General features: G+C 39.8%; 1 protein-coding gene across 7 annotated transcripts in view; it reads right to left on the bottom strand.

Annotated features, from left to right (window-relative positions):
• Positions 1-21,003, bottom strand: part of celf1 (cugbp, Elav-like family member 1) — a 33,703-nt gene that overhangs the window by 7,792 nt on the left and 4,908 nt on the right. For 4 of the 7 annotated variants that reach the window (XM_068322599.1, XM_068322608.1, XM_068322642.1 and 1 more), the window contains 12 exons: positions 14,427-14,614; positions 11,475-11,557; positions 10,450-10,498; positions 9,644-9,778; positions 8,907-8,986; positions 8,569-8,730; positions 8,372-8,441; positions 7,152-7,274; positions 6,482-6,595; positions 1,364-1,549; positions 945-965; positions 380-523 (listed from right to left, as the gene is read on the bottom strand). In XM_068322599.1, coding sequence (XP_068178700.1) covers positions 380-523; positions 945-965; positions 1,364-1,549; positions 6,482-6,595; positions 7,152-7,274; positions 8,372-8,441; positions 8,569-8,730; positions 8,907-8,986; positions 9,644-9,778; positions 10,450-10,498; positions 11,475-11,557; positions 14,427-14,614 — 1,355 coding nt within the window. Of the gene's footprint in view, positions 1-379; positions 524-944; positions 966-1,363; positions 1,550-6,481; positions 6,596-7,151; positions 7,275-8,371; positions 8,442-8,568; positions 8,731-8,906; positions 8,987-9,643; positions 9,779-10,449; positions 10,499-11,474; positions 11,558-14,426; positions 14,615-17,259; positions 17,649-21,003 lie in introns of those variants that run through there. The other 3 variants (XM_068322624.1, XM_068322632.1, XM_068322616.1) reach the window with 3 other exon arrangements.

Genomic DNA, 21,003 nt, shown 5'->3' with positions numbered 1-21,003 from the left:
ATTGTGAAAATACACTGCAAATGAACATTTGCACATACATAGAGAGGCAGGTTTTTGAATCCCTTGACAGGCCTTAATTTATAAATTAAGAGGCTACATGCCACATGACTTTGTCTCATATTGATAAAAAAAACGCAGACCAAAACAAGACCTCAGATCACTTTTTTCAGTGTAAGAGAAAGACAAGAAGAGAACAATAACAGCAATCTCTGCACTGCACCATCTCACCAAAACCCTCTCTCCACACATAACAAAGACTAGAGTATGCATTCTTAATTTCCCTTCTGGGATTATAACAGTGTATAAAAATGTGCACTGTGTTCAGCGCCAACATTTATCATATGATGGCTTACGTTGTACATAGTTGGCATTAACTCACCAAAGCACTTGCTGAGGTTTGTCTGTTTGTCAATGAAGACTTTAGCAGAGATGACATTTCCAAAGGGCATAAACATCTGAAGCAGGTCCTGGTCTCCAAACTCCTGGGGCAGATGGTAGATGAACAAATTGGCACCTTCAGGACCTGCAATGTAATGAGTTGGTTTAACAACCACACAAACATGAAACACGGTCATTTTTATTCAATAAATTCCCTGAACATGTGGCCATAAATAAATGCTATCCTCACAAATGCTTTAAGAGCTGGAAAATGTAACATTCCTCTCCATGCAGAGCTTTTGTGGTTCATAAAAGTGTGTGTGTGTGTGTGTGTGTGTGTGTGTGTGTGTGTGTGTGTGTGTGTGTGTGTGTGTCCATTCATTAACATGGACTGCTAAATTGTCTCATGTATTATCCACTTCTACCCATGTTATATTGGATGCTTCAGCAACACAAGATACAAATGATCATACATAAGCAAACGAAGGATAAAATATCTGCTTTTCTTTAGCATGTTATCACATGATCGTTAGAGGCGATCTCCAAGAGAAGGCAGTGAAACTTACCAGTGCTGCGACTGTCGCTGGCTGAAGCAGCAGATTTAAAACAAGACAGAATCCTTAGCATAAGGTAGGTGAAGATACAGAATACACTCGCTAGCTCTCCCCCCCCCCCCCCCCCTCTCTCACTCACACACACACACACACACACACACACGCACAAACATCTCTACTGAACTGCACATATCAGTAACCACAAAACTACTGTAATGTGTAAGAAATACAGAAACAGAAATGTATAGCGATATTATAATTGCCATACTTACATATGGTTGTGTAAAGTGTATAAGATGTATCAATAGTTAGATACATCTTATAATTAGCATTTAGTGCTAAACTGGCCTGTAAAAACGTTGAATATTTTACATGTTATATTATAAATATTATCTCATTCCAACATGTCTTTATTCACAAGCCAAACCCACCTTCCTTTTGACTGCCTGCTGCTGAGACGTTCTGCTGGGATAGCAGGCTCTGGTTGTACAGGCTGGGCAAAGCCGCAGCAGCGTACTGCTGGATGCCTGAGTAGGCCTGGCTAAGTGCCTCCATTGTGTTTCCTGAACCATTAGACAGCCCTGCAGAACCAAGGCTGCCATTCAGTGCAGCCATGCCTTCAACATAGTCACAAAGAAACATAACAGACATGTCGATCAGGATTACATTGCATTCAATACAACAATTGTAAAATTCAACATAAATATTGTTGCTTGTGCCACTGTTTGTTTTTTTCAAACAAACGTATTTGACGACAACAATGAACTCTAATGCGCTGTTCAAAATGCTCAAATATATTTTGCATGACTTCTTCTTTTCCTTTCGGCTTTTCCCTTCAGGGGTTGCCACAGCGAATCAGTTGCCTCTATCTAACCCTGTCTTCTGCATCCTCTTCTCTCACACCAACTACCTTCATGTCATCTTTCACTACATCCATAAACCTCCTCACAGGTCTTCCTCTAGACCTCCTGCCTGGCAGTTCAAAACTCAGCATCCTTCTACCAATATATTCCCTATCTCTCCTCAGGACATGTCCAAACCATGTCAGTCTGGCCTCTCTGACTTTATCTCCAAAACCTCTAACATGTGCTGTCCCTCTGACGTACTCATTCCTGATCCTATCCATCCTGGTCACCCCCAGAGAGAACCTCAGCATCTCCATCTCTGCTACCTCCAGCTCTGTCTCCTGTCTTTTCCTCAGTGACACTGTCTCTAGAACAAACAACATCGCTGGTCTCACCACAGTTTTGTACACCTTTCCTTTCATTTTAGCTGAAACTCTTCTATCACACATCACACCTGACACTTTCCTCCACCTGTTCCATCCTGCCTGTACACGCTTCTTCACCTCTTTTCCACACTCTCCATTGCTCTGGACTGTTGACCCTAAGTACTCAAAATCTTCACCTTCTTGATCTCCTCTCCCTGTAACCTCACTCTTCCACTTGGGTAGCTCTCATTCACACACATGTACTCTGTCTTACTACGGGTAACCTTCATTCCTCCCCTTTCTTGGACAAACCTCCACTTCTCTAGCTTCTCCTCCACCTGTTCCCTGCTCTCACAGCAGATCACAATGTCATCTGCAAACATCATAGTCCATGGATATTCCTGTCTAACCTCGTCTGTCAGCCTGTCCGTCACCATAGCGAACAAGAAGGGGCTCAGAGCTGATCCCTAATGCAGTCCCACCTCCACCTTGAACTCCTCTGTCACACCTACAGCACACCTCACCACTGTCTTACAGTCCTCATACAAGTCCTGCACTGCTCTCACATACTTCTCTGCCACTCCAGACTTCCTCATACAATACCACAGTTCCTCTCTGGGCACCCTGTCATAAGCTTTCTCCAGATCTACAAAAACAATGCAGCTCCGTCTGGCCTTCTCTGTACCTCTCTATCAACATCCTCAAAGCAAATACTGCATCTGTAGTACTCTTTTTTGGCATGAAACCATACTGCTGCTCACAAATTCTCACTTCTGCCCTTAGTCTAGCTTCTACGAATCTTTCCCATAACTTCATTGTATGGCTCATCAGCTTTATTCCTCTGTAGTTTCCACAACTCTGCACATCTCCCTTGTTCTTAAAAATGGGGACCAGCACACTTCTCCTCCTCGATTCCTCAGGCATCTTCTCACTATCTAAGATCCTGTTGAACAACCCAGTCAGGAACTTTACTGCCACCTCTCCTAGACACTTCCAAACCTCCACAGGTATATCATCAGGACCGACTGCCTTTCCACTCTTCATCCTCTTCAATGCCCTCCTCACTTCCTCCTGGCTAATCTTTGCTACTTCTTGGTCCACGACAGTCACCTCTTCTAGTCTTTGTTCTCTCTCATTTTCCACGTTCATCAACTCTTCAAAGTACTCTTTCCATCTTCCAATCACACTACTGGCACCTGTCAATAGACTTCCGTCCCTATCCTTAATCTCCATAACCTGCTGTATGTCCTTCCTATCTCTGTCTTTCAGTCTTGCCAACCTGTATAGATCAGTCTTTCCCTCCTTACTGTCCAACCTAGCATACAAGTCATCATAAGGCCATCATGTTTGGCCTTTGCTACCTCTACTTTCACCGTACGCTGCATCTCCCTGTACTCCTGTCTACTCTCCTCAGTGTCCCACTTCTTCTTAGCTAACCTCTTTCTCTGTATACACTCCTGTACCTCCTCATTCCACCACCAAGTCTCCTTATCTACTTTCCGTCCAGATGACACACCAAGTACTGTCCTACCTGTCTCCCTGATCACATTAGCTGTAGTTGTCCAGTCATCTGGAACCACCTCCTGACCACCCAGAGCCTGTCTTAACTCCTTCCTAAAAGTCAACACAAAGCAACACTCTTACTTTTTCAGCTTCCACCATTTTGTCCTCTGCTCTGCCTTTGCCCTCTTCATCTTCCTCACCACCAGAGTCATCCTACACACCACCATCCCATGCTGTTTGGCTACACTCCCGCCTACCACTACTTTGCAGTCACTGGTCTCCTTCAGATTACACAGTCTACACAAGATGTAGTCCACCTGTGTGCCAGAAAATATTCATAATGCATGCTTTCTCAAATCAGGGTGCAGTTTCCAAGCCACAACAATCAGAAGAAAATATACTGTATGTTCATCAGAGATGTCTCTGTGATAAAACCCAATTCAACATTGTCAGAGATCAAACTAAAACAAAATGTGTCTACACATACAGTTTCTGGAAATGTTAACACCTATTCTAATGTAATACAGTTTCATACAAAACAAATGTCGATGAAGAATTCTAAATGTCCCCACATTCAAATATTATTCAATATTTAACTTCCATTAAAAATATACTTCTCAAAAAAATAAAGGGAACAGTTAAACAACACAATGTAAGTCGAAGTCAACCACACTTCTGTGAAAATGAAATGACCACTTAGGAAGCAACACTGATTGACAATCAATTTCACATGCCGTTGTGCAAATAGAATAGACAACTGGTGGAAATTATAGGCAACTGACAAGACACACCAATAACAGAGCAGTTTTACAGATGGTGACCACAGACCACTTCTCAGTTCCAATGCTTTCTGGCTGATGTGTTGGTCGCTTTTGAATGCCGGTGGTGCTTTTGCTCTAGTGGTAGAGACAGAGTCTACAACCCACACAAGTGGCTCAGGTAATATAGCTCATCCAGGATGGCACATCAACGCGAGCTGTGGCAAGAAGGTTTGCTGTGTCTATCAGTGTAGTGTCCAGAGCATGGAGGTGCAACCAGGAGACAGGCCAGTATATCAGGAGACGTGGAGGAGGCTGTGGGAGGGCAACAACCCAGCAGCAGGACTGCTAAGTCCTTCTTTGTGCAAAGAGGAACAGGAGCAGCACTGCAAGACCCCTGCAAAATGAGCTCCAACAGGCCACAATTGTGCATGTGTCTGCTTCAACAGTCAGAAACAGACTCCATGAGGGTGGTATGAGTGCCCGACTTCCACAGGTGGGGTTTGTGCTTACAGCCCAACACCGTGCAGGATGTTTGGCATTTGCCAGAGAACACCAACATTGGCAAATTCGCCACTGGCACCCTGTGCTCTTCACAGATGAAGGCAAGTTCACCCTGAGCACATGTGACAGACGTGAAAGAGTCTGGAGACGCCGTGGAGAACGTTCTGCTGCCTGCAACATCCTCCAGCATGACCGGTTTGGCAGTGGGTCAGTATTTCTTTGGAGGGCCGTAGAGCCCTCCATGTGCTCGCCAGGGGTAGCCTGACTGCCATCAGGTACCAAGATGAGATCCGCAGACCCCTTGTGAGACCGTGTGCTGGTGCGGTTGGGTTCCTCCTAATGCAAGACAATGCTAGACCTCATGTGACTGGAGTGTGTCAGCAGTTCCTGCAACACGAAGGCGTTGATGTTATGGACTGGCCCGCCAATTCCCCAGACCTGAATCCAACTGGGCACATCTGGGACATCATGTCTCGCTCCATCCATGAATGCCAAGTTGCACCACAGACTGTCCAGGAGTTGGCAGATGCTTTAGTTCAGGTTTGTGAGGAGATCCCTCAGGAGAATATCCGCCGCCGCCTCATCAGGAGCATGCTCAGGCGTTGTATGGTGGCCACACATACTACTGAGCCTCATTTTGACTTGTTTAAAAGACATTATATCAAAGTTGAATCAGCCTGTAGTGTGTTTTCCCACTTTAAATTTGAGCATAACTCCAAATCCAGACCTCTATGGGTTGATACATTTGATTTTCATTGATAATTTTTGTCTGATTTTGTTGTCAGCAAATTCAACTATGGAAAGATCAAAGTATTTAATAAGAATATTTTATTCATTTATATCTACAACGTGTTACTTTAGTGTTCTCTTTATTTTTTTGAGCAGTGTATATTCTAATATTGATATATTTTTCTCAATGAAATTCATGATAATATTCCCCATTCTCCGCGGTGTACTGGCGTCGTGCCCGGAGTGTCCCCTGCCTCACACCCTATGTCAGCTGGGATAGGCTCCACCTCCCCGTGACCCGCTACGGCGGATACAGCGGCGGTACATTCTCTCTCACAATGTCAGAAAAAAATCTGGATCTTCCTTGATTCTCGAGCTTTCAATCCACAAAATGTCAAAATGTCATACTTTTATGAGATCTTTTTAAATAGACAAGAAAACATGGCTGATGACCATCACACCCCCAACGTGCAAAACTGATTCATTCACTCTTATTCAAAAGAAGAGCATGGTCATCTCACGTTGCTGGACCCTATCCCATCTGGCTACGATGAGAGGCGACATACATCTCCGATGAGGTACCAACTCATCGCAGGACCACACAGACAACCACTCATACACAAACTCATTTCTACAGACAACTTTACAGTGACCAAGTCACCTAAATTGCGTGTTTTTGTTGGCGGGAAGAAACCAGAGAACCCTGAGAACCCATACAGACACAGGGAGAACATAAAAATTTGTGCAGAAACCAACTGCTCCACCGTGCTGCCCAAAGTAAAACACTTTAAATGCTGTTGGTGCCGCGTTCCTTCACAAGTTCAAGTCAAGCTTAGATGTCATACCTGCCAGCGAGCCCATGTTGAGGCCTGTTCCAGAACCACTAGCCAGAGACTGTAGTGCCCCCAAAGAAGTCATGGGGTTCACTGAAGAGTTGCTGCTGGAGGTGGGGGATGAGCCTGCTCAGGGAATATTAACTGTTAATGTTTTAGCAAACATAAATGGAAAGTATTTGAAAATGCTGTATTACTGTGGTGTTATATCTCCATGGTATTATTTAGATCACACGTGGAGAAAAAAAATTATTAAAAAAATCATCAGAAATAAAGGGTACTGTACTGAGGCTTAGATGGTGAAAGTATCATTTATCAAAAGGTTTATCGTGCTGACAGGAAATTAAATTTGGATTCATATGGCTATAACCTTTGAGGAACATCCCCTGACCACCACGACTAACATCTTCCCTTCTATTTACTCATCCACACTTATTTCTTTTGTTTTCTTACTTAAGAAGTCATTTTATCAGCAAATACAGTTGTTTTCTTGAAAATTAATTTTAATCAAAATTAGAGATGTTATTCTCTAATATGGTAGAGTATGTTTGAGCCTAGAGGGATGATAATATGCAAAGATTCTCATTATGATTGTGATGAGACCTGATTTCAAACAAAATTTAAAAACTACAGTGTGAGCTTCCTGATGATGTTGCTCATTTGTTGATTTTGTTTTGTTTACCTGAGCTTGTTAGTGCACTTAGTGGGCTACTAGAGGTTGTCATGGCACTGGAGGCTGAGGCAGAGGCCTGCGTTGCTGTTGCTGCTGCTGCTAAAGCAGCCAGGTTCTGCATGGCATTAAGACCTGACAAGCACACACACACATTTTAGTTCAAAATTCCCCCCACCTCTTTTTCTGAAAATTATTGTATGAACACAGCGTAAAAAGGGAATGTTGTCTCCTGGAGTTAGAGATGGAATTCCTCAGCATCCAATGGAATGAATAAGCACCTCTGACATCCTTTAACACACGTTCTCTTCTTACAGTTTCTTCCGTTCACATTATCTTTCACATTCAATACTCAAGATGTAGATTTTCTCGATGTTCGCAGAAAATGGCACTTTAAGACGCAGATTTATAAAAAGGATTTATGATATCACAAATACTCTGCAAGGCAATTTATGGTGTGTAACACAGTTTAAATTTTGACGAGACACATGTGCATGTATATTTCTTTGAAAAGGAAATATAGTAAGTGTCCATTTAAGGAGTTTACTGTCATAATTATTCATGCTTTTCTTCTACAAAAGAAATAACAGACACACAGCAGAGAATGAAGAACAAAACAGCCAAAAATGAAAACCTGGAGTTTCTGGCTGAATGAAACACTTTTGGATTTTCACAGCCAAACAGCGTTGCATCATTTCTGTAAATAATTGAAGAATTGTTTTAAAATGAAAAACAAACATCAGTAATCATGTCTTCAGGAGATTTGAATTCCCACTCTAATCTTAAAATAATTTATTTATCATTTATCAAAATCATTTATTCCCTTCTTTGAGCTGAACTGGTAGCTGAAATCGAAAAGATTTGACATTTTCTACCATTGCTTGTACACAGGAGCTTGTGCACCCACCGTGAACGAGTAATTAGGCATTTTACAGTCTTGGAGTCTGCAGTAAAGAATTCAACTTGATAAAGGTGTCAGTCTTTCCAAATCAATATGGGAGTTATGCTTTTTGTGGTTTCACTGAAAGGTGACAGAAGTTATTTGGTAACTTTTTTCAGGTGTTTTTTTATATTTCCAACTAGGTACCCATCTTCTTCAGTCATTTAGGACAATTCTACACCACTATTTTTCATTAAGCTCCAGAAATATTTTGTTGAAGAGAAAAGTTTGATTCACTTCAATAATGTTTTTCTCACACCATGACAGTACATTTGTAATAAACAGTATGTACCTGAAACTGGGTGCAGATTATTTAGCGCATTTCCCGTTGAGGCCGACTGCTGCAACAACTGTAAGTAGAGCTAAAAACAGGAGAAAAAAAAAAGTTTTACTATGATGAAGTGTAAGTGAAAGCAAAGTGTAAACTTTGTCAAAAGGTTAATCTTTACATTTTGCATAATCACACAGAAACCATGTTAACACACTCACTGCCAGGTACTGTGGCCCCAGGCTGTTAAGCCCAGTGAGATTTCCCCACATGGAAGCAGCACTGAGCTGCTGCATCTGCTGCTGTAGCTGTTGAGCCATGCGCTTTTGCTCTTTGTCTTTCTGAGTGTCTGCAAACTTCACTACAATCGGTGAGGAACAGCCCTAAACAAAGGCATACAATACGTCATAGCACTAATATAAATCAGCATAAGAACATCATTGCCCTATCCAGATTTAGTATGTGCATCGAAATGTATCTTTGTAATATAATTCACCAGTTATGACAGCTCACAGCTTTAAACATCAAATACTGTTTTTAATAAGAAGCCAAAGCTCACCTCCATAGTCTGGGACTGGTGCATGGACTTGATGGCAGACTGGGCCATCTGTCTAGCTGTGAATGTCACAAATGCACAACCTGAAAGCGGAAAGAATTTTCTTTTTAAAGATTCATACAAAACACACTATGAAAAATTCAATTTTGTTCAACAGGTCAGCGTCATACATCTACAAAATTGCAAACAAAGTACAATATGAAGCCATGCTGATGTCTTACAAAAGATCATGTCAATGAAATCGAGGAGAAACGGACTACTCTGTTCATCCATCCATCCATCTTCTTGTAGACAAAACAATTACAATAGTGTCTTCTACTGCTGCTCACCTACCTTGCAGGCCACGGGGTTTGCTGACCATGAGCAGAGGGCAGGGTACACCCCGGAGGAAAGACAAACAAACACACTTGCTCACCCCTATGGATATTTTAGCAGGATAATCAACCTAAGTTGCATGTTTTTAGAGATGGGAGAAATCCGGAGAACCCACAAAGACATGAGGAGAACATATCAACTCCACTCAGAAAGGAAACAAACCTGGAACCTTCTTGCTGTGAGGCAGCAGTGCCACTGTGAATTTTTAATACTGCTTTTCTCATTCTTAGGGTTGAATACATTGTTTCAGCTCAATCATTACTACTTAGGATATGTAATGTCAGTAATTAACCAAGAATACAATTTTTTTTTGGTCCTGTCACGTGTGTGTGTGTGTGTGTCTGTAAGAACAGAATTTTCCTTACCGCGACTGAGTCCATCAGGTCCTCGAAGTATCCTACACTCCTCTATTTGTCCATATGGTGAGAACATTAGTCGAATGTCATTCTCGTTACATTTCTTGGAGATCATTCCAATGAACAGCTTTCTGTCCTCCACTGCTGTATTGAGCAAAACACAACACAACATTAAACACATCTGCTCAACATCACTAGGGCTGCCCTCATAGCATTCCAGAGCATCAGATTCTGAAAATCTCACCCTGAACACCCGTCTAAGTCTTCGTCTTTGTCATTGCAAGTGAGTCCCTTTTAGTTTAAACACCTATCTCACAAGCTTGAGGTTTTCTTTTACTGTTTTTGTTTTTGGTGATGCAGGTGACTCACATATCAATTATGTATGTGCCTGTTGTTTCACAGGACAGACTGATATCAAATCTGACTTGAGTAAAAGTCAAAATGAAACAATTAGGGATATCACCTCACCATAATCAGAGTAACTGTAATCCCAACATTCAACAGACACGTTCAGTATATTACATTTATTTTATCATTAAAGAGCTTTGTTCACTTTATTTTCTTAGCATGATAAAATTGTCACAGTACTGTAAATTAATTGAAGCCTAACACCACGGATAAACAAAACACTACGTCTGAAACTCAATAAGAAAAAAAGGAAAAATAACCATTTTTCTATGTTGTTTTTAGCAAACCACTAATTATAAACTTTTAAAGCAATAATATTCATTTTATCTATCATCAATATTTAAAATGGACAAGCATAATATCTGTCATGGTGAAAAATAGAAAGAGAAATTTTTAGCAAATTGTACCATTGTTTTTCTCACTGTCAGCTGGCTTCATCTGGATAGGATGGTGCATCTGCCAATCAGAACATACCACATTAGATTTGATCATTTACATTTTTTGATGACATTCTGAATGGTAAAATATACAAAGAAAAATGCATACATTGGTCACTAACACGCATTGTGTTTGTTTAACACATCAACAAATGCATTAAAAAAAATCACACTTTTACAAAGTGCCAATGGAAATAGCACTTTGTAAAAGTGTGTAGCTCTGAAAGGGTCATTCCTACAAATGTATGTTTAGCTTCAGCATTAACTACTGGGGTACCATACTACTCTAGAAAATGGTGATAATGAACAATACAAAGACAAACAAAACATCAATGAAACCAAAAAAGACAAATACCACCAAGAAAAAGATACTGAGGAAGAAGTACAATGAATAAGACAATGAAGAGGAGGATGAAGAATATGACAAAGACAAAGCAGGAAAATGAAAAAACGAAGAGAAAAAACAATATAGAGATGCAAACAGCAGGGACAAAGACAACACTGTGAACACAATGAAAGGCATATAAGAAAATAATTAGAAACACAAAGAAGACAAGTACAATGACCATGAAAGTAAGACAAAATGGAAGACAAAGGAGAGGATAAACAACAACAAAAACTGTACATGAATTAAAGGCAATGAATAAGACACATTGACAAAGAGGAAGGAAAGGACAAAGATGAGAACAAAGACAGAAAAACAAATAAGTAACAGAAGATAAGGGTTGTGAAGAGATTGAAAAAGAACAAGACAAGGAAGAAGACAAAGACAATAAATATTTCTAAGACAAAGAGCAAGACAACGACAAAACCGAGGACAAAATGAATGAAGACAAAGATTATGAACGACCCTTGAAAACCGACCTGAGAGCTGAAATGTGTTTCACAGTTTATAGAAACAGACATGTGTATATTTATGGTCTGCCCATGTAGACTCATGTTTCAGTTTGAAGTAACATGCATTAAAGAAGCTTTTAATGTAGATTGTCACCTACCCCTGGCAGAATCTTCATGTTGTGTAGAGCATTCTGTGCTTCCAAGGCTGATTTACGAGTATAGTATGTTATAAAACAGCAGCCTGCCAGGGAATGAAAGAGATACCTGTCACACTCCTGGCTCAGTTACTAAATAATAAAGGTGCTAAATAGTACCGGTAGATCTGAAATTATTTGCAACCCACTCAAATCTTTTAATTAAAATGATTACAATAATCCCTCCTTTATTAGCGCTTCAAGATGCACAGCTTCACTACGTCGCAGATTTTTAGTAGGTAGTCACGTGATACCGTACACGCATGCTATTAGTTGACAGCATCCGTGTGTGCGCTGCGTTCTGAGACTCACAGAACGCAGCGCACTTCCGTGTATTAAAGAAACACTTTTCTTTAATACAAAGGTGTTTTTAACAGTCTATAAGAGTGTAGGAAGAGGTAATACAGATTAATGGTGGTTTAATATCAATATGGGGAGGGTTGAAATTACCATAAATAATAAATAAATTAGTTTGATAAATAGTTTGTCGCTCTATCGCGGAATTTTGTTTGTCACAGATGGTCCTGGAAGGCATTAACCATGAGAAATGAGGTATTACTGCAGTGGTTCTTAACCTGGGTTCGATCGAAACCTAGGGGTTCGGTAAGTTGGGGTCAGGGGTTCGGAGGGTACGGAGGTCAAGACAAAACACTCGAGGCGATGTGTCGGGTGTTTTTGCCGACCATACATGAATCACTGTGTACGTTTGACACATCGTGTCAACTCGGGATGACATGCCCCCCTTAGACATCACTGGCTGCAGGTGATCACGCTACATCGATTAGCCTACCTGTGCTACAGGGGATTTTGCGCACTCAGTAGTCGATTTATGCCTGTCATGATGGTACGTCGTCTGATTACTTTCTTAACATTTTAATTCATAGTAACTATGTTGAGCATAAAAAGAAAGTGGTCGGACGAATATGTGCAACGTGAATTTACATGTACTGTATAACGGAATGTGATGGGAGTCAGAGTTCTGCATGATTTGCAATGTCAAGTTGAGCAACTCTAGTCTCGCTGTGAAAATGACATAAGAGAAGCACTTGCCAAGGTGAAGCCACGCATATCTGTACTGCTCTCTCAAAAACAACAGCAGAAGTCACACTGATTTGCAGGTAGGTCATTTCATGTGAGTTCATGCACTGTCTTGATTTTGTTCTTTGAAAAAAGTGACATTAATGCACAATTCATTAAATGCACCAGTAAAACATTTACTTATGTCTTAAATTTGAAAAAAAAAAAAATTACTAAAGAAGGGTTCGGTGAGTGAGCATATGAAACCGGCAGGGTTCAGTACCTCCAACAAGGTTAAGAACCACTGGATTACTGTATACGTCTACATAAAGGGTAACGTTAGCACATCCTAGCTCCATTAGGTAGTAGTGCAGTGTGTAAAAGTCAAGTGGCAGAAAAGTGATGATGTGAATACAGGAGTAGCAGAGGAAATGATTAGCAGTAAGTTGGAAATAAATGTACAGCATGGCCTGCAGTGTGTCAGTTTACAAATGCTGCAGCTTCTGAAGTCTAAAAAAATGTTTATGTTGCTTCTCCAACTGCTGCTATGCAACATCAGCCACATTGATAGGAATTATTGATTAGCTGCTTGTCACTCCTGTGTGTGCAGTTTATGATCCTGTGTTAATAATGACAGCATACCTAGTGTGCACAGGGGAAAGTAAGCGACTTGACTTAAATGCAATAATATAACTACCTCATTAACCTGGTCCAGTTAGTAAAGGCCAGTCACCAGCTTAGATTAAACTCAGACTTGTTGTGTACAAATAGTGATCTGGATAGTTAAATTATACTTGTTTTCAGATGAGTCAATTACGATGGTTGGTAAGGAAGAGAGAGGTGAATTGAAGCTAATTTCGGATGCAAACTAATTACCTTCCCAACTAAATTAAAAGTTTATTTTGGGATTCCCATGTACAGAATGGAGAAAATAAAATGTTGCCTACATAAAGACTAATAAAGACTGAAAGCAAAGGTGTGGAGACAAGAGGAGTAAGGAAGGCAGGAGAAGTAGGGTGCTGTGGTAGGTCATGAGCAAGGACAGAATTTTACCTTTAAAAATGTCCATTGCAATTCAGAAGCCAATATTAACTTTCAACAAGGCAGTCAGAGACTGCAACATCCTGCGACACCCCTGAATTAAAATTTTTACCCTGACCTACTTGCACAGGTCAAACATCAAACCTGGTGCTCTCACCTACTGTCATTGATCAAAGTGCTAGCTTTGATCTATTGTTGTACTTACACAGGCATTCTCCCTCGTCTTTCTATCTTATCCGGTTCCTGAATGTACAAAAGTTTAAATTTGACCTTGATCTAGTTTTCCCAAGATCAAGGTCATCATCTCATTTTCATCTCCTTTGTCGCCCGAGTAATGTGCTTTTTGTCTCATCTTTCTATCTGCAACGGTTTCGAAAATATTTGGTGGACTAACGGACGTACGTACGAACAGTTCGGATGGACGGACGAAGACACGAACACACAATACATGAACGCTTTGAAGCGGGATGTAATAAATGCTATGTTGTGCAATAAGTATGACTGAGGAGTGAATGAATAATGGATTCAAAGTAAAAATGACTTTGAGTGTCCAGAAAAGCACTATATAAATCTAATCTATTATTATTATTATTATTATTATTATATTATCTAATTTGATATCTTTTTCTACAGATAAAAATCAAAGATGTAAATTTAGACTTAAAAGACAGTCCATAATTTTTCTGACATTGATTCACATAAATATAAGGTGGTTTTGTATCCTCCTACACAACAGCGCCGCTGCTTAAGAAAAGCCTGCGGGAAACACTGGTGTTAGTGTACAAATAGCAGTACTACTGTTTGCGGGTATCCATGTGTGTGCATGCGTGTGCGTCTTGTCGGTGACTACAGGCTGACCTTTGCTCTGTGGTGGATTCTGGCTGCGGTCTCGGAGGACGTTAATCTCATAGACAGCTCCATAAGGTTCAAATAGTTCACGAAGCTGATCTTCAGACCAGGATCGTGGAATCTGTCCCACAAACATCTTAATCGCATCAATGTCTGGTTGGTCAGGGTGGTCCAAGGACCCATTCATCTTCTTACCACTGTAAAGGAAAATAGATGGAAGAATAACAAACTTATTGATTTGTACAGAAGGCAAACAATGGTGTAGAAGCGGTTGACACTTTAACTCAAAATAAAGTACTGCTCTGCACATGTTCAATGAATAAATAAAATAAAGAAATCAGCGATTTACAAGTAAAAGTAATCGAGAGAAAAAATTACTCCTGTAAGCGCTAATTATTATTGAGATACATGCATTAACCATCAAGCAGATGGAGCTTACTCTGGACTATTTTGTAACAGAATACAAATCTTGAACATTGTGGACAAATCTGTGAATCAACATTTTTCTCTATTAATTGCCTGATTTGTTTGGGTTGTCAAACTTCTGACGATGATGATGATGTAATCAGAATTACCCAGATGCCTAATGTGATACCTTCACAATATTTTCAACAGTAAAGTCACTAAATAAATTTTGGCAACACAGATTCTGAACTCTTTTTGTTATTTCTATTTCATTTGAGATATTTGAGATATTATTTTGACTTTTTTTGGTGAGTGTACTTTGAATTCCTATGTAACTTTCACTATTTTTTTTACTTACAATTCACCTAAAAATACAAACAAAAACTTCTTGCAGCACGTCTATTTACATCTGAAACATTTTCAGCAGATTGACATTTTATTACTTATACTGACTAGGCTTGTACCATATTGATAATACTAAGTACAGTACATTAAATCAATGGTATAATAAAAACAAATGGATTGGTAGTAAATGTGCTTTCTGTCTCAACATGTTACGCTGGAGTCAATGGTAAAAAATAACATACATAACTTCAATCTAGTTGTCTACATGCTCTTTAAAGGTGCTCTAAGTTTGTTACAGGCTCAAGTAGAATATATTAATTACAGCCACGATTTATGTGTTTATCACAATTTTGCATGGTCAATTCTGCTCCGAAAAATGTTCATTTGAGCCTGGCTAATACACCAAAGCTAGCGATAAATAATATGTAGGCTGCATTCAGACTGGCTGCCAAAACCCAATTTTTAGCCCATCTTTTGTAGTCTGAACAGTCACATAACACATAAAATCTGATTTTAACAACACAGATTGAAACCACTGTCGGGAGTAAGTTTCAAATCTCAGTCTGAACAGCTCCAAACACACAAGATCGGTTTGGACTGCCCGTGACGTCACTCTTAAGTGACACAAGAGCCAATGCACCAGAAGAAAGAGGGTCGTGGGTTGCAGAGCAGTAAAAAAATGGAAGAAGTTTGATGTGTCTGAGGTTTTCTGCACCTCTACTAGACAGTGATAACATTAATGCACTAAGGTAACCATCCTCCACGTTCTAACTTGTTGTTGTTGCCGCTGTCACAGTTATTTGACCTCACACACTAATTGCATTGGACGATGCCTCCGCTGCAAAATCGTAGCCATGGAAACCGTTTTATCGGCGAATAATGTGGCCCAGTCTGAATAGAACAAGATCCCAATTGGACGTTTTCTAAAAACAGTGTGGACAGTCAGCAATAAAAATTGAATATGAAAGGGAACCTGATTGGAATCTGTATTGGCTGATAATCACCAAGTACGGTAATCAATACCAATGTCTACTGCTAAATTGGATTCCTGGTTTACAGCCATGTTGATATCTTGGCCTGTCAGTGCAGCAGAAGAAAAGTGAAGAATTATTAAGATGCATCACACTTATTTTGTCTCACAAAAGTAGAACCCAACTTCCAAAAATAGGATGCTCTCTGTAAAATGCAAGTACAACACAATATGATCATATGAAAAGACAGAACCCCCACATTTAATTGAAAACCAAGTAAATATACAATTATTTCCATTGTTTAATTCCAGCAACGCGTTTAGTGTAACATTTCAAAATTAAAAAAGGTTAACCTGCAATGAGTTTGTAAGATGGGTGTAAAATGAGCATCCAGAAAGGCTGATTATTTCTGAAATAGATATGGGGAGGAGATTACCACTCTAAGAAAGACTACCACTCATATTACAATCAACACAAAATCTTTCAGAATTATATTAATAATATCTAAAGTCAAACAATAATTTATGCATTCTTTATGTAAAGAATTTGCAGAATCTAAGTTAATGCTTTAGCATGGTATCCATTGACATTCCAGGTTTCTTTTTTTTAAACACCAGCATATCTACTATATTATTATCTATCTATCTGAAATGTACATGGTGCATTTTATCAAAGACACGTATTTTATGTGTCCTAATTAATTACAAATGGAATGGGATGCTACTGAATGCCACAAATGGCTGAAGTACATGCCTCAAAGAAAAGTGTACCAGAGAACAATTCAATTTGAAGATACACAAGGCTGAAAATAAAACAAGTATCACAACCGTGACTAAAGAATTGAATATCTAGATAAAACAATGCATGGCCACAATTTCTCTTCTGACAAAAGTTGACTATCCTGATTAAAAAATGTGAATGAGATTACATATCCCCATAAAATCCTCTAAAAACCTAGCACAACAGAATATGACAGAGTATGACATATCCTCCATTCCTTTGATGAACCGAGGGGAACATATCTTGTTCTAGGTGATGGAGAAGATAACCGACCTTCATATGGACGCTGCCCAACATAAAAATGAATAAAAAATGTCAAAAGGCACAATGGAATTACTTACACAGGACTAGAATTCAAAGAACAATGGTCCACCATCATCTCAGGGAGAAAATCCAGTTTAAAAGATGCCATGTTGACAAAACCTGCTTTTTTATCGTCTTCTTCTTCGTTAAGACAATGACACTAACTTGCAAACGTGATCACAGGATGAAGATAAACTCCAGGGTTTATCCTCTGTGGAAGTTAAGACAAGACAGCCAAAGCACAAAAACGCAAAGAAAAACTGTGTGCGGAAATAAAACAATCCACATGAAGACCACATTCACTGTAACACATATAGGACACACAAAATCTGGCTGAGGAACAGACTGTTTCAGAGGGAAGAGGAGCACAAATGACAGACACAGGGTGAGAGGCCCTCCGATTGACTTTTCAGGTTCTGGGACTGCATGGAGATCATGGAGACAGAGGGTTGCTAGGATCATTGGGCAAAGAGAGAGTAAGGGCAATTTGAGGTCCCACAATCAAAGTGCTGATGATCCACAGCCTTTGTGAACATTTCTCCTATGCCAGCAGATCTGGCTGCAGTGTCAGATAAACAGGGTGTCAGATTGATGGTGATAGGGTCCAGTGGGCAGAGGGAATGAAAGAGAGAGTGAACAGTACTCTCCATCCAGGAGCTAATCCCTGGACTAGCCTCACCAGCAGCTAACAATTAGGTTCCGGTCGGAGGGGGGCTGTGTTTACCCTGCTGTCCAACAGGCTGCACTCATTTGTGTGTGAGTTGCATGTATGAAAACAGAAGGCAGTCGATGTCAAATGACACTGGCTTTGCACCCCACAATTCACACATGCACCCACACCTATGTGATATACTGCCACTGTAATATCGATATTCTCTGAATACTGTCATTCCACTGTAATATTTATTCTCTGCCTCAAACAAACCCTGCTCTCTATTGTCTCTGATACTTCATGTTTTGTTTGTGCTGTACTTTGTATTTTTGCATCTCTCATATTGCCTTGTATTTGATGACGTGTGTAGTGTTTTGCACTTTTTTCAGCCTCCCTTCATCGTTTTTTGTACTAACATACTACTGAACCAGCGCAAATTTAATTTTGTGGCTGTACTGCAACAATGATAATTTTTGGTAATTATGATAATTTTTGATAATTAAAATATTTTTTTCTAGTTTTATTCTATTATAAAGAGCTCATAGGAATGCATGTAAAATAACCGAAATATAACATCTTCAGCATCATCAGCCTACTTTCAGGTACTCAGGGACTTCAGTTAACTCCACACTCTCATTTTCAACATTATTCTATGTATACTATGCTAGGTGATAAGAGCGTTACTGGCAGGGCTTTGAAACGATTCATGAGAAACAAAAACCAGAACCGTTTGGTATTTTGCAAGGAACAAAAATGAAAACTTTATACTGTTCTGGAACAGAATTGGAACAAAAAATAACTGTAACCGGTTAAAACCGGGTTTTTTTGTTCTTGAAAAAAAATATGACCTCATGTTTCTCTTGCTGTCATTCACTCAATGCATGATGAGAGCGGAGAGAAGTTGAGACATATCACTAGCAGTCAAGGAAAAGGCAGCCTCCGAACCTTGATTATATTCATAACTGGTAAATACAATCTGAAAAAAATGTTTATTTAATAACTCATTGGTTGCCAGTCATTTTCAGTGCAGTGTGTCCCTGTACTGTCAGCACTTTGTAGCAATTAATCTCCTTAGGTGGACTCCCTCTGACGCTTCGGACGTTAATTGGTGTTTTCTTTCTGTTCTTGATCGATCACAAGATGCTTCGTTCAGAGCTTCACATGTTTGTTGACATGCAGGCTCTGACATACACAAACTTTGTTACTTGACAAGCTGCTGCAGCTTCTCTGTCTCCCTCTGATTATCCATCCTCTGTTCCGTGACAGGATCAGTGCTGTTGTTCTGTTTACTGTAGGGACAAATCTACTGTATGTAAACTAATTGCTCTAATTGCCAACTCAAAAGTCTTGAAGCTACCTATTTATATTTACAAGGAACATTAGTAACCAGTTCGGGAACTATATAGTTCTAACTGGTTCAGGAACGTCACTTCATGGTGGAACGTAGAACTGGAAAAGTTATACAGTAATTCCATTTCTGTTCGGAACAAACTGAGTGGCAAAAAAATTCTCGTTCAAAGCCCTGGTTAGTGGATGGTCGGTGGTTTGGTTACATACCAATGTATATGAGCAACATGATAAACATCAACATGCTCCCTGTGTGCCATGAAGGCTGCGTCACAGGATGGGTCAGATGCAGAGAAAAACTTTACACTGTACTAAATATACAGTAATTGTATGTTACAAGCGGCATAGTGGTGCAGGGGGTAGCACTGTAGCCGCACAGCAATGCGGTTCCAAGTTCGAGTCCCGCTCTGTGCGGAGTTTGCATGTTCTCCCCATATCTGTGTGGGTTCTCTCCGGATTTTCCGGCTTCCTCCCACCTCCAAAAATATGCACGTCAGGTTAATTGGCCGGTCCAAATTGCCCGTGATGTGTGAGTGTGTGCATACATGGTTGTCCGTCTCTGTTTGCCCCCACCTCACATCCTAAGACAGCTGGGATAGGCTCCGGCGCCCCCTGACCCGTTACGGCGGATAAAGTAGTTCTGAAGATGAATGAATGAATAAATGTATGTGACAACAAAGTTTCTGCTTCTAATATTAGAAAAATATCTTTTTCTTTAATATCAAACTATTATCTCGTAAGCCCCTGTTAATTACAAATGCTGTAATAACACTTAAAACAGAGCACGAGATAACAGGCCTATAATAGCTAAGATTTCATGTGGCTCTGACATCCTGTTGTAAGCAGTGCCCTATTGTTCACAAGCCACGGGTTTTCATGGAGTCTCAGAAATTTCAAATGCTTTGTCACATTTTCAAAAATCCACGCACCTTGCTCTTAACTATATACTTCATATTTATGATTTATTTAAATGGTATGCAACTATTTTATAGCATGCATTTATGTATTTTAAATTAAGTCAAGTGTCAAGCTTTGCCTCTATCCTGACAATTTCAGACGACCACCCGAAGCCAAGACACGGTGCAACTGAAGCAAGACAAAGCCATTCTGTTTCAATCAAATCCAGTGTTTGGGTAACCTGTCTAACTAACAAGCAGACAAGAACAATCAATAATACAGATGAAAGCATACAGTATACCACCTACAAGAAGTAAAAGTAACTCAAAGCAATGGAGTCACCCTAACCCAACTATGAAAAATTTATGTATAAGGCATTTTCCAGATGAGTAAATTTCCCTTGTATTTTTATAATCTTTGAGTGAAGCATACTAAATACCACACACACAAGTCTCTGAAATACTGAAGTTAATCAAGCTAAAATGTTGAGAATGTATAAAGCACATTGGTCTGCCATAGACATGTCTCTCTAACTCTTGGGCCACAGTATCTAAATAAATACCACTGCCTTTAAATACGAGCTTTGATCCAGCAAATCTGCATTATTGTTTGAATCATCACCTCACTATACACACATTCCATGATGAACATCATAGATAAATGTTCTGTTTCAGGATTTGAAGAAAGGAAGAAATTCTCTGGAAAGTCACAGAACATAGTATGATATTAGTTAGTACAAGTTTTAATTACTGCTTACAAATAAACCAGGAGGACAAATATAACCTCCATGACAGTGGCAGTACAGTGAAAAGCTCATGTGGTACGTAAAACTACGTAAAAATTCCATTGGCAGGAAATTCAGATCAAAATGTCCACAAAAAATGTG

The sequence above is a fragment of the Antennarius striatus genome, chromosome 1 (genome assembly GCF_040054535.1).
Source record: "Antennarius striatus isolate MH-2024 chromosome 1, ASM4005453v1, whole genome shotgun sequence".
NCBI lineage: Eukaryota > Metazoa > Chordata > Actinopteri > Lophiiformes > Antennariidae > Antennarius > Antennarius striatus.
Note: the sequence above shows the minus strand (reverse complement) of the source record. Positions and strands in the feature narration are given on the sequence as shown.